The following is a 17,255-nucleotide window of genomic DNA, read 5'->3' on the forward strand; positions in this document are numbered from 1 at the left end:
CAACATAATGCTGGAAATTAAAAAAATGTTCAGTTTTTTTATGTTCAATAAATATTTTCTACCTTGTAATTTTGTAAAATATTTTTTTCTTGGAAAAGCCTAAATCACATTTATTTGATTTGATTTGACAGTAAAATAGGCCATTCTAAGCCAATTTACTGCAGCAATTCCTTTCCAAATCATTAGAAAATGTGGTTAACACCCAGTTGTGCATGAAAAAAAAATACCGTGATATACCGTGAAACCGATATAATTTTGAAAAATACCATGATATAAATTTTTGGTCATAACACCCAGCACTATTAGACGCTATACAAATAAAATTGAATTGAATTGAATTGAATTACAAGATAAAATGAAAAAGTTATTACATTTTGGATGTTTATTACAAAATGGGGCTCAACACCCCCGACCCGGACGGTTCCACCTCAGATCTGTCCCTTCCAGTCATGAATCTTTGAGTTCTGCTCTTTTATTTTGGTGAAAAGAATGATTTAAAGTCCCGTGTCAGTACCGGGTCGGTATCAGGACCGACCCGGGTCGATCAGGTCCAACCTGAGACAAACAACCTAAACGACTGTCTCGGTGTCTCAGGTCCAGGTTCTGTTCAGGTGTCAGTCCCAGGTCCGGAACCTTCAGGTGTGAAGGATCATGGGTAATCACATTCTTTTAGCTTCATTTTTAGTTAAATAAACAACGACACTGAAAACAGTCACGTGTTGTTGGTCTTGGGTCGTATCTTCTCACAGGACGTTTCTAACTATTATTCTTCTGTTTCTTCATGAAACGACGTCGGAGCGTCGGAGTGAAAAGGTTCCGACGTTTTTGGTGCAGCAAGCGACGGAACCACAAAACAAACATTTAGGCCACATTTACACAGAGCCGGGTATTCACAAAGACAGATATTTCCCCCTCTACGAACCTGCATAAATATCTGTTAAGGTGCTATGAGCAGCCAAACCTACAGGGGGCAGTGTAACGAGAAGATAAAGTCATGCTAGACAATCAGAATCCTGGAAAAAAACATCAACAAATGACACGAGTAACTTCCAGTTACTTCCAAGATGAACGGGAGTCTTTCGTTTGGAGTAACAGAGAAGTGGAGTTACTTTTAAGTGTGACGTTAGAATATAAAACAAGTAAAATACAGGAAAATATTGACCAAAAAAATTGTAAACACAGATCGCACACATGACGCTGGTGACGTTTGTCTCATAATGTGACGTTCTGAAGCCTAAATGTCCGTTTCTCTCTGTTTACAAGCAAACGTGCAAATCTCCACTTTGGCCGGAGTTTTCAGAAATGATGGTTTTTGGAGACTTTGAGCTTCGTTTTCGTGTAAATGAACGGCCAAAACGCATGAAAACACCACCGTTTTTGCAAACGTGTTTCTCCGCAAAGGGATTCTTTTTCTCTACAAGGCTTGGGGCCGCGGTCCAGGATCTGGAGAGGGAAACCTGGTTCCTGACCCGCCATAAGTCTCTCCATCGCCACTCGAACAATGAAACTGATGAAGATTCCAGCAAGCAAGCTAGCAGGGACGGCGTGTCGCGGCCCTGAAGTTCCACGCTCGTGGTTTTGGGGGTTTTTTCTCCTGTTTTTCTGGTTCCAAGAGGCACTTTTCCTTGTTTTGGTTGCGGATGTGGATGAAGTTCCTGCTGGGACGAGCGTCGAACCGTCGGCGGCGGAAAGCCCCTTTCACAGAGCCACTTCCTGTCGGTTGGCGTTGCCGTTGGCGACGGGGGGCGTGGCCTTCTTGATGGAGGTGAGGCGGATGTGGGAGGTGCTGTGCAGGTAGCTGGCCTGCCGTTCGGGAGGGGGGCCGCGACCGCAGCACAGCTGACTGCAGAAGAAGAAGAGAAGAAGAAGAGTTAGGTATCGGTTAGCCCCGCCCCGCCTTGGTTACCGTTGCTAGGTCAGACGCCCCTTGTACACTGTTGTACACCCCTGGTTGAGGGCTGCATTGGGATTGGGTCCCGCCGGGTCTCGCGGAACCAATGACGTGGAAAAAAACCTCAAACAAAGACAAAGCAAGCTAGATCCGATATTTGGAGAAACTGTGTTTAGTGTCTGTGGAGCAACTTGCAAGAGATGAGGGATTGGAACCAGCAGTTGGTCAGCAGCATTCTCTTCCTCCACAGCAATGTAATGGCCAAGCGATTCATTTGATAAATTAATTCATTTCATTTGTTAACTTTGTTTATTTCATGTTATTTATTAGTGTTTGAGCCACTCACAGCTACTCTCGTTGCTAAAACCTCAATCACATAATTGATGCTGCGCGAAAGGCGAAAAAGCTTGTGTGATGACAATGATGGATTTGCATCTAACTTTCAGTCAGGTGACCTATGAACTGTCAATCATCCATCAAGCTCCACAATGATCATGTTAACATTAAATCAGATAGATTTGTCAGGACATTTCTCTTGCCGGACGGGAGAAGACACTAAATCAATGCATCTCTATTGTTGTGCAGGCAGGAATTCTTAGAGTTTTGCGAATGCGGGCGGGAGTGGAACACACACATTGCAGGCGGTAATGGTCAGAAATGCAGCGGGGCCGGGATGAAGAAAACAGTCCCGCGCAGGGCTCTACCCCCTGGTACACCGTGGTTCACCGTGGTACCCCCCATTACACTTTAGTTCACCCTGGATATGCCACTGATACACCCTGGTACACCTTGGTACGCAGTGGTACCATTTGACCTGGTACCAGCTGGGAGTTTAAACACTTACTTACTGTATGGATGAATCCTGAGCTCCGTCCTGTTATTTTTATTTTTAAATCCGAGATAAGTCCACAACCCCCTTGATCTGACTGTCTGCAGTCATGTCTGACTGTAGATTTCACCCTTAATATCATTCAGTATCACACAGGCTTGAATGATATTGAAGAGAGAGAGAAACAGAGACAGAGGGGGAGTGAAGCCTGATTTATGGTTCTGCGTTAAATCGACGCAGAGCCTACGCCGTAGGGTACGCACGTACCCTACGCCGTACGGCTCTGCGTTGGCAGCGCAGTTTGTGGTGCAATTCGCCCTTTGCGGGTGCTTTGTGAATTAGACGCTCTCTTTTTGTCTCATTTGCACCGGTTTAGCGGCCGCAAAAGCCGCGCAATCCTTTTGTGGATTTGGCCCTTATTCCTTCAGAACAGTTTCCAAATGTTACATTCTGTTATTACGTTGGCTGCAAAACTCATTTTATAAGATAAACAGACTTAAAATGTGTGTTTAGTCTCAGAGGAGCTTGCAGATAATTAATTACCTCTCCAGGGGCAAGAGGGGGGTGAGCGTATCAGTGTTGGGTTTAAACCTTCACCTTCGGACCAGGTTGGAACATTCATCGTTACCAGAGGTGAACAACACAACAGCTCCACGCCTGTAATTGCTTCCCGAAGGCACAAAACTGTCTCTGGAGCTCCGAGATTTGCTGCCAAACACGAGCCAAATTAAAGCACAAAGCCCGTCCCCGGGTCACTGCGCCTCCTCTGACATTTCTAGGTTCTGGGAGGATTGGAAGTTTCTTACGGGGGTTTTTTTCATCCTGCCGCTGATAAGGCGCCGGATGTTTGTGTGAGCGGGAACCGCGGGAGCTTCGGAGGGCGACAAGGTCGTGATTACGTGGTTTACTGAGGCGATGGGGAAAATGAAGTGCTGGTTCTGAGAGACTCTTTTCATCGGTCTACAGTAGCATCGTTATTCTTATTCACCGGCGAAGCTGCCGAGGCCTAACCCGTCAGAGAAGAGTCTGTCGTCATTAGGGGTGGAACAATATATCGTGCCAGGAAATTTCGCGATACCAAAACGTCACAATACGTGTCGTGGAGGTGACAAACTGTAGCTGATATTGGATTATTAATGTGAATATATTGTGTTTACTAGTAACATCTATTGGTGCAGCGGGATCACGTGACCTCGACTCCCGGACCAAAATCTGACTACGCTGAGAAGAAACTAGTACCGTTTTACCGCCCCGATCACCGGTCTGAACTGGTCCAAACCGGTTTTGAACCGGGTTTGAACCGGTCTAAACCGGTTTGGACCTGCTTCAGACCGATCTCAACCGGTCTGAACCAGGTCTAAACAGGTCTAAACCGGTCTAAACTGGCCTAAACCGGTCTGAACTGGTCTGAACTGGTCTGAACCGGTTTTGACCTGCTTCAGACCGATCTTAACCGGTCTTAACCGGGTCTAAACAGGTCTGAACCGGTCTAAACCGGTCTAAACTGGCCTAAACCGGTCTAAACTGGTCTGAACTGGTCTGAACCGGTTTGGACCTGCTTCAGACCGATCTGAACCGGTCTTAACCGGTCTAAACCGGTCTGAACCGGTCTGAACAGGTCTGAACCGGTCTGAACAGGTCTGAACCCGGGACTAAACTTAAACAGTTATAAAGCATTACAAACTGTAACAATAGGGCAAACGTACAGTATTGTTTTGTATTTTGTGCCTTTCAAATAAAAGACCATTTCTTTCCAGTCATATGTTCCTCATTCAAGGTTGTTAAAAAAATACTGCTATAATATCGTATCGTTATCGTGAGATTAGTGTATCGTTACAGCCCTAGTTGTCATCCCCCTTCGTGTTTTGTGAGTAAAACCTTCTGTTTATATTCGACCGACGACCTTCCCATCTCAATTTCTTGATCTTGGGGTGAATTTGTGGAAATTATCTTTATAATTTTTTCTTTATCTGTTATCTTTATCCTCGTGTCTTCCAAAGATCTCTTCATCATCCAATCAATACCCTCTAATGAGCAGCTGATGTTTCTTGGTTCCCTGAGAGACCACTTGTGTTCTGCCATCTTTTGCTGCTTTGCCAAAAAATGCTCCCTAATGGTTGTCTACCTTTGTAGAGCTACAATTTTACTGTGTTTTACTCCCTAAACCACGTCCTTTTCCCCCAAGTGGTCCTTGTCTCTTACCAGGCCGTCATTGTAAATAAGAATGTTAATAATGACCTGCCTGGTTAAATAAAGGTGAATAGCCGAATTAATATTAAATAAAGCGATAGAATAGTTTTTTTTCTCTCTTTATCGTATAATTTTCACCAAGTGTGATGCAATTCATGTCATGGGTAGTTTATTTTGAAGGATCAAATACTCAACATCCCATATTATCCATTTTACATCGTGCAAGAAATGATTGGCGTCGCAATCAAACTTTGAAAATCGACTGTGCGCATGCGCAGAACCACAAAGTAGCATTATCTGGCAGGGAGCATGGAATGGCAGAACACCGGCCATGGATTCTCTGACCTGTTGAAGTGTCGGCGGAAGCTGGTGCTGAGCAGGTAGAGGGCGAAGGGGTTGACGGCGGAGGAGGAGAAGCTGAGCACGCGGGCCAGCAGCGTGACCACCAGGTGGCCCAGAGACACGTCCAGGTGCTGGTAGTGGAAGGACCGGTACAGGTACAGCACGTGGTTGGGGAACCAGCACAGGGCGAACAGGAACACGAACACCAGCACGATCTTGGCCAGACGCTTCCTCGTCTCCATCTGGGGAGAGACGAGAGTTTAGTTCCAACATGCAGGATAAAAAACCACAAACACCAGCACGATCTTGGCCAGACGCTTCCTCGTCTCCATCTGGGGAGAGACGAGAGTTTAGTTCCAACATGCAGGATAAAAAACCACGAACACAAGCACGATCTTGGCCAGACGCTTCATCGTCTCCATCTGGAATAAAATAGAAATAGAAATGGAGAATAGAACTCTTCCTCGTCTCCATCTGGGGGAGACGGAACACAGGGGAGCTGATTGGAAGATTTTAGTTCCAACATGCATGATAAAAAAACGTACAAAAAAGTTAAAAAAAAAAATTATATATATATATATATGTATATATATATATATATATATATATATATATATATATATATATATATATATATATATATATATATTCTCTTCTGTACATGTTGCAGCATCCTCTGCCGGTGGAGAAGAGCATCTCTGAATACACAACACCGGATCCTGCAGTGTGGGAGTGAGAGGGGCAGGGTAACGGCCCCGGTCAGGGTAACGGCCCGGGCAGGCGGGGGAGAGGTTTGTCCGTCAAGACTCCTCTCCCTGGCCCTGCACCCCAACCTGGGACTTGATGATTGGGCCGGAGCTTCGGGAGCTGTGTCCTGGCCTGCGGTCCCCACCCCCGGTGATCCCGTTGCTGCTTCCACCTGCCTGCTGTGCTGTTGACGTTCCTGACTCCCCCAGTCTGGCCTTCGGCAGGAGGGTCCCCCCTTATGATCCAGGTCCTGGTCCAGGTTTCTTCCTCCTAAAGGGGAGTTTTTCTTGCCACTGTTTGGTTTAAGGTTTTTCTCCCACTAGGGGAGTTTTTACCTGCCATTGTTTATGTAATAATTGCTCGGGGGTTTATGTTTATGTTCTGGTTCTGGAAAGATCCTGGAGACATCAGTTGCATTAGACGCTATATAAATATAATTGATGGATGGATAGAAGGATGATGGATGGATGGAGATTCAAGCCAGTCCCCCTTTCTTGAGACTGTTGACAATTTTGGTCCAGGTCTGGTCCAGTTCTTGGAACTTTCATCTCTCAACCATGAATAAAATCACCAGGAAAATAGAGCCACATTTCAGGGTTGAGGGTCCAAACCCCGGGGAGGAAGTGAGAGATTCACACGGAACATTTACCTCAAATCCTGCTGTCGTGTTTCCAGCAGCCAGAGTGCTGCTCTTTAAACCACCACGTTTACAACGTTTACAACATTTACAACATTTACAACGTTTACGAGGCTTTCACCGCCAGCAGCGACATGTTTTCATGCCTCAGTGGTCGGGTTTCCAGGTGGGAGGAAGAAACACGTGTTTCTGCCCGACTAGAACCAGGGAGGGAAAATACCGGGAGAGTCGTGGTTCTCAATAACCTCCCATATCTGCTGGCTGATCAGTAACCTCTGATATCAGCTGGCTGATCAGAGAGCCAATAAATAACCTCAGATATCAGCTGTCTTAGACAAAAGGACTGATTGGAGCACTAATCAATGACCTCCGATATCTGCTGACTGATCGGAGGGCCGATCAATAACCTCCGATATCTGGACGGCTCTCCTCTCAGAACCTGCCACCAGGGTCCAGATCCAGACCTGCAGGTTAAAAAGGTTAATCTTTACAGCAGATACAAACATCTTTACATCCGGGATAGAACCAGTCTTGGTCTCCATGGTTACACTATTTTCTTATTAGTGCCACGGCTGCGCCAAGTGGCACGCCTCCTCCACAGGTATGCAATAGCAATATTCTTCCGTATAAACTTCGGCGCGTAACTAGTCCCGCAGCTTTGAGAAAACGCGAAAAGTAAAAACGTAGAAACTTGCGCCCTAATCAGGAATCGAGTGGTATGACTTTTATTAGCGATTGGTGCACATGTTTTTGCGCAACATGCAAAAACGTGCGCTTTTTGGGCCATCCGGAACACATTGGGAGAACTTTGGGGCCTCACCACTCGCACACCGTTAATCGAAAAATTCTGAACCGATTTAGAAAGTTGTAGGCCCTGAATTTAACTACAGTCCTGTGGATTTTGAGAGCGATGGCACAAATAGTTTTCGCACGAAGTGCAAAAACATTTCCAAATTTCCAAACTAATGGGGAGATTCTCCCATGTATGTGTGTGGCGCGGAATGTCACACTGTGGATGGGAGGAGGTAAAAAAAAGCCAAAATTCACCTTTTTTCTGAGTCACCTAGCTCTCTCATACCTGCACGTAATGTCATTCAAACTTCAAAATGGAGGAAAACTTCTCTTCTCTCTCCAAAACACCAAACAGTTTTTTCCTAAGATGTAAACTTTTCAAGATATGAGCACTCAAGCGAGGACTGGAAATCACTTTTTCGTCAAATCTAGAGTGCGGATGTCGGTTGGTAGAGTGTGAGAAACAGCAAAAAATAACCCAAATTTTTATTGGTAACTCGAGCTCACGGCCAAACCGTAAAAAGGAGACAAATAATTTTTGGTCAGAATGTAAACATAGGTGTTGGGATTCATAAAATGTGACTTTGAAAGGCGAGGTATGCACAAAATTTAAACGAGGGAGACTAGAGCGGCGCCAATACCTGTCTCCGTCCCCATTGGCTGTAATGTAATCAAACGTTTTCTTCAAAAGAATCTCACTCTGTCTTCGCACTGAGCTTACTCACTCATTTTAAGGAATATCTGAATAAAATTAAGATTGTCAGAATCTGCCGGCTTCTGTGTTTCTCACGATGTTTTTCTTCTACGAGCTACGGTTTGATCACAAATCGGAGTTATTTGAGAGCTTGTCAGAAGCCAAAATCGGGGTTTTTCTCACAGCCAAACCAGAAAGATTCTTCCGGGAGGTCCTTGTTGCCGGGGCAACCAGCAGTCAGCTGCTGACTCATTCAGCCAGAACTGAGTCAGTACAGACTTCATATACTTTAACCTGGAAATTGGAGAAATCTGAACCCTGACCTTTTGACCTTAGATGATCCCCAGTCCTGGTGATCATATATATTATATATATTGATGATCATATATATTAAATACCCCCCCTTAACACACACACACACACACACACACACACACACACACACACACACACACACACACACACACACACACACACACACACACACACACACACACACACAGTAAATAACCCACAGTAAATGCTATAACTGAGTCCTTGACCTTCATTGGTGCAAATTAGCTTTTGAATTAGCTTTTGAATAACTTTTGAATAACTTCTGAATGGTTTGATATAGGGAATGTCATCACAATCATCCAGCAGTATTCCCGTCACACTTCAAAATTTCCAGGGAATTTTGTGTCTAGTTTTTTCATACTCTTTTTTATTGATTTTTCAATTTTATGGGTACAAACAGTAGGACAGAACAAAACGAGACACAACAAAACGTAGAAAAAAAAAAAGAAAAAACCCACCCCAAACCAACAGTAAGCGCTGCGCAGTATGTATGCATAAAATTAATACGTGAATGTGGCAGGCTGGCAGGGTGGAGAGGCTGACGGGCCACACCTGTGTCCCGTCAGCCTGAGTGGCTGCAGCTCCTCCACCCTGCCACAGTGAATAAATAGGTGAATTAAGAGACAGGTAAACGAAGAGCACATACATGGAATAAGTGAAAGAAAGAATAGGCAGTCTCATCCTTCAGGGGCAGAAGAGTTAAGGCTTCAATGCAGGAGTGCATGGTTACCGTATTTTCATAAACTGCATCAAGTCAACAAACATCTGCATTGTTTGATTGACAGCTGGTTGTCTGCTGCTTCTTCTTCTGCTGCTCCGACGTCTGGCAGCTCCGAGCCCCGTGGGCTTCAGTCAGGAGTCTGGAACATCAGCCCGGCGGCGACGTCGTCCCCCGACGGCGTCGTCCTCGCGGAGCGTCTGTCAGGAGTCTGGAACATCAGTCTGACGGCGTCATCGTGCTCGCGGAGCGTCTCTCCTCTTCCTGCGTCTTCTGTCCGCTCGTGTTTCCATCAGTCTCCTCCGGGGACGGGGAGCTTTTAGCCGGGGTCGTCGTGGGGTCACGGGGGGGGTCAGTAAATTTCCTCCACCAGGATAATTCTCTGAGGGAGTGGAACTAGTGCAGGGAACTTGTCACCGCTTCTTCTGCTGCTGAGGAGTTAGTTCTGCATCACGGCTGACGGTTCTGATCTTCAATTCAATTCAATTCAATGTATTTATTTGATGAGGAGGGACAGTGCACATCATTACGGGTTTAAAAATAAAGGCAGATGCACCAAACTGTAGCCTATTGGCTAATTCCCATTGGCAGTCCCTCCCGGCTAGGATATAAAAACAGGCAAGTTAAGAGCAATACAGTTCAGTTATGAAATACAATAGTACAATAATATAACCCATACAACAATAATACAACCAACCCCAGACCGTCTGCAGCAGCTCTGTGATTGAAAGTTCAGAAACGACTGAAGCCGGAGCTGCAATCAGAGTTTGATTAAGTTTCAAACTTTGCCGTTCCGTCAGAATCAGAATCACTTCTGAAATCAGGTTTTGTAGTTTAGTAATCAGACGTCTCTGAACCACCGGCCCAATAATCACGTCTGCAGAAACTTCCAGGTCGGGAGGATTCAGCAGAACTCTGCAGAGACCCGGACTGACCTCGTCCAGATCTTCTACTCTGGTCTCTGACCCAGGACTCCTGGTTTCCATGGAAACGTCCGGCTGCTCAGACATTCTGACGCTGCTGAACTCTCGGGTACAAAGAAGCAGCAGAAGGTTTACCAGAGGTTTACCACACCTGCAACACTGCAAAAACTCAAAATCTTAACAAGAATATTTGTCTTATTATTTCTAGTTAAAATGTCTCTTTTTAGTAAAAAAATCTCATTACACTTAAAACAAGACTCATCAACAATTTTCACCTGTTTCAAGTAGATTTTCACTTAAAATAAGTAGAAAAATCTGCCAGTGGAACAAGATTTTTTTGCTTGTAATGAGAAGATAAATCTTGTTCCACTGGCAGATTTTTCTACTTATTTCAAGTGAAAATTTACTTGAAACAGGTGAAAATTGTCAAATAACAAGTTATTTATCTGGTGATGACTCTTGTTTTAAGTGTAATGAGATTTTTTTTACTAAAAATGAGACATTTTAACTAGAAATAAGACCAATATTCCTGGTAAGATTTGGAGTTTTTGCAGTGTGGGCTCCAGGACCAGGACCAAGTCAAATGTATTTATAAAGCACATTTCACACGACGAGCAAGGACTCAATGTGCTTAAATACATAAACACACAAACAAACTAAATTACAGGGTTACAATCACAGAAACAGACAAAAGGATGTCAAGAGAAAAATAAAACACAACAACAACAACAATTAAAGCTGCAAGCAGCGATGAACGGGCCCTCGCACTCACGGCCACCGCCCCCCATAAGCATATCAGAAATGACACCACCCACAACTTCCTATGTCAAACCATTCAAAAGTTATAGCAGAAAAAAGGAACAACTAATCAGAAGAAGGGGCGGGGCTAATTTTCACCAATTATGCTCAAGGACTCAATACCGAGTCCGATGACACCACCCACGACTCTTTATGTCAAACCATTCAAAAGTTATGGCACAGAAAAAAGTTTTCTAGGGGGCGCTGTTGAGCCGTTAGGCCACGCCCATTAATGCAAACCATGAAATATCAAATTTATCGCCAGGCCTGCCTTGCATGCAAAATTTGGTGACTTTTGGGGAACTATCAAATATGGACCAGATGAAGGGGGGGCGCACTTTTTGGCGTCTAGCGTCGCCACGGTAACGCTTTTGACTGAGAAAACTAATGCGCGTCGTCGCAGGATTGAGACGCACATTTTGATGTATAACACACCTGGATGCACGTTACGGTTCGGGCCGTATTAATTGCCGAAGAAATGGCATAAATTTCGCCAAAATTACACGATTAATTCAAAATGGCCGACTTCCTGTTAGGTTTGGGCCATGGCGCCAAGAGACTTTTCTTTAAATTGCGACATGATACAGGTGTTTAGATTAGATTAGATACTTTATTAATCCTTTGCAGTAATGAAGGTGTTCCAGCAGCATCAGTGCGTTTTTCATTCATACATTCATCACTTCAGTAACAGCAACCAAAATAAAAACAGATCCAATAAAAGACAAATCACTCCTTCAGACGCGACGTTGAGATGAGAAAATAAATAAATATCTGTCTGAAACTAGAGCTGATAAATAGGTGACAGGTAGAACTTACAGCTAACGTGTAAAAAATGATTGAATACAAATGAAAAGACATAAAATTTCAGGCGTAAAAATGGAAATTAGAAACTGGATGAAATTAACTCGGAGGAAATTAAGAAAGAACGAACCGTTCTGAAGCTGAAGAGAAACTGGGAGGATTTAATTAATAGCACACAAATTAAAAGAGCAACAGGCATAAATACGCTTCATAAAACAAGGGAATCTACGCCCGGAACAGACAGAGAGATGGAAAAGAGTTTAGGACATTAAATGACCTGAAGTGACTGATGAACAAAACAAATTTCTTATCGGGGAAACTGCAGAAGAAGAAACTAAAAAGACAAACAAAACCTCAGTGTTTTCTGGGAGAATTAGAAACTAGGCCAGTGTTGAAAAATGTTCCGATTCTAAATCGATTCTCATATTAATTCCTTAAAATCTAATGTCTAAAGATTGATTTTTTTATTTTTTCATTATTACGTTTTCGCCCCGTGAACTTTAATCCCAGTAGTCATTTAATTCACACCTGCGCTGTTGAGCTGTTGCAATTTCTCTCTTTTTTGGCACTTTAAATGGATATTGAAAGGCATATTTGAGATATTTATTTCTTTATTTATTTCATACAAATAACTTTTGGAATTTTTTTGTTTTTGCCCAAAAAAAGAATGTTTTGTTGGACAAAAAAAGTATGAAAAAATAATGTTTTCAGTCATAATTGCAGAAATGGTCTATATTGCATTACTTTATATGATTTCTTCTGTTCTGTTCTGTTTTTCTTAATTTCATTCATTAAAAGAAAAACAAAACCGTTCAATCTAATTACAATAAATCCCTTTCCTTGAATGAAAGTGAAACAGAAAGAAGTCTAAGCTTATTTTATCCGTCCCTTTTTCCTAAGAAATCAAATTTCAATCAATGTAATAATAATAAAAAAACAAATTATGCAATTTTAAAAGCTTTCTTGGGGTTAAATTTGCATAAAATGCTAAAAACCAAATTCTCAAAAATTAAAACCTCCCCCAAAAAAAAACAGAAAATGGAAAAAATTTAAATGGAATCTGGGAAAAAGTAAAACCGATTGGTCCTTACAGCATCATTAGCTGCAATACTTGCTGTTGAATCTCAATACAATACTAGTATTAATATGTTGCAGAACTACAGTCATATCATTCATGCAACAGCTGAAAAAACTGTTTTAATAACACTAACCCAAATCAATATCAGAATCAAGTCGGAACAAATTCTTATAATCGATTCTGAATCTAAAGAATCGGAATCGAATCGATTCTTGACATTTGAAATCAGTTTTATATTTCCCACATTCCATTTTTAGTTTTTCAATTTTCCGTTTTTTTTCGGGTTTTTAATTTTTGAGAATTTGGTTTTTAGCATTTTATGCAAATGTAACCCCAAGACAGTATAGAAAGCAATGAAATATAGACAATTTATGTAATTATGACTGAAAACATTAATGTTTTCATACCTTTAAACATATTTAAAGTCAAAAACATGGCAGTAGTTATTCTGGTGTCCAACATAACATTCCTTTTTTGGGCATAAACAAAAAAAATCCAAAAGTTATTTGTATGAAATAAATAAATAAATAATAAATAAAATAAAATCCATTTTTTTCAACAGGCCTAATTCTGATGTTTTAAGGGGTTTGTCAAACCAACAATTCAATCATGGAACTACTATTATTATGGGATTTCGACTTTTTTCACGAAATTTTGACTTTTTTCTCGACATTTCAACTTTTTTCTCAAAGTGCATAATGAAAAAAAAAATCTTCCCCCAGTTCTAACTAACTAAAAATGAAAAAAAAGAAGAAAAAAAAGAGAAAAAAGAATAGAAAAAAAAGGAAAAAAGAAAAAAAAATCGATCTTTAGACATACAAATCGATTTTTAGGAATTAATATGAGAATCGATTTAGAATCGGAAAATCATTTTTTTTCAACACAGGCCTAATTCTGACGTTTTGAAGGGTTTGTCAAACCCACAATTCAATCATGGAACTGCTGTTATTATGGGATGCTTGAGGCGTCGGTACCAAACCCTCCCCTCTCCCAACGCCGACTGCTGCCGTTTCATCCAGAAATAAATATTTACCCAGAACCGGTAACCACATTCGGAGCTGACATTACGTTCAAGTGGATGAACTTCTCTCCGGGACTCGTTGGCTCAGCCGCTGCACGTGCCAGAGGTAAATATTTATTTGGAACAGTGCAGCTGCTAGAAAAGCTGCTAGAAAAGCAATTACCCCCCCCAGCCCGTTCCTGCAGAGCTGCATTAGCGACCGGCGTCGTCTCCACCGGCGACCGCCGTCGTCTCCACCGGCGACCGGCCTCGGCCCCCGCCACGCGTCACAAAGCCGCCGCGGCTCTTTCCTCCCCGCTGATATCAGGATACACAACCAGGACGGGTCACGGGAGCAACGGACAATAACAACAGGATGTGCTAATATCTCCCTACCTCATACACATCCTGCCTGCTTTATCTCATACTGCACTATTTCCTTCTGCTGTATATACTCTTTATATGTTTTATTATATATTTTTTTACTTTTTTATCCTTTTTCGCTGCATGTGTGTGTTTTGTGTATTACTGCTGATGCTCAAAGAGAATTTCCCCATTGAAGGATGAATAAAGGAAAATCTAATCTAATCTAAAGAAATACTCGCACCAGACGATGTCATCTACGATGTCATTTTCCTTTGTCTATGGTGTCATTTACGATGTCTACGATATCATCTACGATATCATCTACGATGTCTACGGTGTCATTTACCATGTCTACGATGTCTACAATGTCTACAATGTCTACGGTGTCATCTACGATGTCTACAGTGTCATTTACAATGTCTACCTAGTAATTCACGATGTCTATGATGTCTACGGTGTCATCTACAATGTCTACAATGTCTACGATGTCTACGGTGTCATCTACAATGTCTATGATGTGAACGGTGTCATTTATTCTCGAAATTTTGACTTTTTTCTAGATATTTCGACTTTTTTCTCGAAATTTTGACTTTTTTCTTGACATTTCGACTTTTTTCTCAACATTTCAACTTTTTTCTTGAAATTGTACTTCAACATTAATCTCGACATTTCGTCATTTCATTTTTTTTTCTCTTTTTCTTCTTTTTTTCCCTTTTTTCTTCCTTTTTAATCTCGACATTTCAATTTTTTTCTCAACATTTTGATTTTTTTTTCGACATTTAGACTTTTTTCTCAAGAATGTACTTCAACATTAATATTGACATTTCGACTTTTTTCTCGAAATTTCGACTTTTTTGGCTGATACAAGACTTTTCATTTTTTGCGGCTCCAGACATATTAGTTTTTTGTGTTTTTGGTCCAATACGGCTCTAAAACATTTTGGGTTGCAGACCCCTGGTCTAATGACACCGTTTGCCGCAGAATAGACGGAATGGTAACAGACATTGTGGAACAAGTTGCGGGAAAACCTGGCGACTCTTTTCCACTCCAGCTGGATGAATCCACAGATGTCAGTGGAAATGCACAACTTGTTGCTTGTGAACATGTACTTTTCTGCAAAGGTTTGGAGGGCAAAACAACAGGGGAGGACATTTTTAATGTCGTTTTTCTCTGAAAATGGTGTCAGCTGGAAATCCTGCAGCAGCGTCTGCAGCGATGCGGCTGCATCAATGACGGGCAGCGCCAAAGGCTCGTAGCGCGGATTAACAAAGAAAACCCAGACATTAAGTGGACTCACTGACTACGTTTACATGCAGTCAAAATTCGGGTTATTGCTAATATTCCGGTTACTGAGACATTTGGAATATTCCGTTTCCATGGTAATTAATCATTCAGGATATCTGGATCAAACCAGCGACGCACAGAGAACATGATGACGCAATTACCGTCATTTCTGCTTCTCCTTCCTGTATCCAAATTCAAAACAAATGCTGCTTCAACTTTTCTCTCTCCTTCTTGTAAATCTTCTATCCCGGTACTTTCTACCGTCTACAAATGCAGAAATGTTCATATCCTTCATTACATTTATGAAGTGATTAGTCTCCTCCTGGTCTTGTGTTTCTCCGTGTTTATAAGAACTTCCTGGACTCAAAAGACCAGGATTCCTTGTGAACAGAGCATGTGCAGAAAACAAATTCCTGTTCCGTTTGATGGAGATATTTGGCGTTTACATGACCCAATATTCAGGTTTTAAAAGGAGGAACCCAGGGCTCATATTCAGGTTTTTAAAAACCCCAATATGAGCAAATTCGGGTTATTCAAAGGAGTTATTGGTGTTTACATGGCCGTGCAAATTCGGGTTATTGCTAATATTCGGGTTTTAATAGGGTTATTGATGCATGGAAACACACTCACTGCGTGATTCACAGAGAAGCGTTGGCGTCCAAGGAAATGAGCCCTGCGTTGCAGGATGTTTGGAACGACAGCATCAAAGTGATAAACTTCATCAAGTCAAAGCCACTTAATGCACGTTTGTTCCGCCGCCTCTGTGAAAATATGGGAGCTGAACACGCACGACTGCTGCTGCATGCAGAAGTGTTGCTGGCTCTCTCCAGGGAGAATACTCAACAGGCTGTTGGAGTTACGGGCTGAAGTGCAAACCTTTCTGACAGAGCACGGATCTCCCCGTGCCACCTTGTTCCAGGACACGCACTGGCCTGCAAAGCTCTGCTATCTGGCAGATTTATTCAGCAAACTGAAGGAACTGAATGTGTCTCTGCAGGGCAAGGACACCAGCCTCCTGAACCTGTGTGACAAGTAGTGATGCACCGAAATGAAAATTTGTGGCCGAAACCGAAAATAATAATAAACACTTGGCCGAATACCGAACAATACCGAACATGGTTCTTCGCAGTTTTTCATTTATTTTGCCAATTTTTTCACCATTGCATAAATCAAATAAATTTGATTTAGGCTTTTAAAAGAAAAAAATCTTTGTTGAACATAAAAAACGGAACATTTTTTAATTTCCCAGCATTTCTTAAATATTCCAGCAGACATTATACCAGCAAAGAACAATAACTTAAAATAAATAAATTTGCAAAATACATTTTTTGGCCATCTTTGAGCTTACGTTAGGCTTAACTGACTGAACATTGTAACATAGGCCTTAAAACAATAAAAATGCATTAAAGTGCTCAGGGTTTTTTTATTTCAAATGATAAATCAAACTTGTAGCTGAAAGACTTTGCAGATGTGCCCCCTCTAGATATTTGAGCAGAACATTCATTGCAAACAGCCATTCTTGTTTTATTCTTTGCCACTCTAAAATACTTCCACACTGCTGACATGTTTGCACCACTTCACTCCACGCTCTTCCACGTTTGATTTCCTCATCTAAACCTGTAATAGATTGATTTATGTTGTTTTGGTTCCACCTGCTGGTGAATGTTAGTTAAATTCTTATGTGGTTAGTTTTTGGTTGGCCAACTATTTATGTGGTGCGCAACAGTTACGGAGCGGCCAGTCTATTTATATTATAACGCCGTTATTAATTGTTCAGTTTTTTTCCCACTTATTCCACCGAACACCGAAAGTGTTTTTTTGCCATTTTC

At 42.0% G+C, this 17,255-nt stretch overlaps 1 protein-coding gene across 1 annotated transcript in view; it reads right to left on the minus strand.

Moving 5' to 3' along the window:
* Window positions 1-271: 271 nt before the first annotated feature.
* The window catches only part of nmbr (neuromedin B receptor), a 63,671-nt gene continuing 46,687 nt past the window's right edge, over window positions 272-17,255 (minus strand). Inside the window, exons 5-6 of the mRNA XM_061747015.1 lie at window positions 5,256-5,494; window positions 272-1,843 (exon numbers count right to left, since the gene is read on the minus strand). Coding sequence (XP_061602999.1) covers window positions 1,699-1,843; window positions 5,256-5,494 — 384 coding nt within the window. The 3' untranslated portion in view covers window positions 272-1,698. The remainder of the gene's footprint in view (window positions 1,844-5,255; window positions 5,495-17,255) is intronic.

Source organism: Cololabis saira, chromosome 18 (genome assembly GCF_033807715.1).
Source record: "Cololabis saira isolate AMF1-May2022 chromosome 18, fColSai1.1, whole genome shotgun sequence".
NCBI classification, from domain to species: domain Eukaryota; kingdom Metazoa; phylum Chordata; class Actinopteri; order Beloniformes; family Belonidae; genus Cololabis; species Cololabis saira.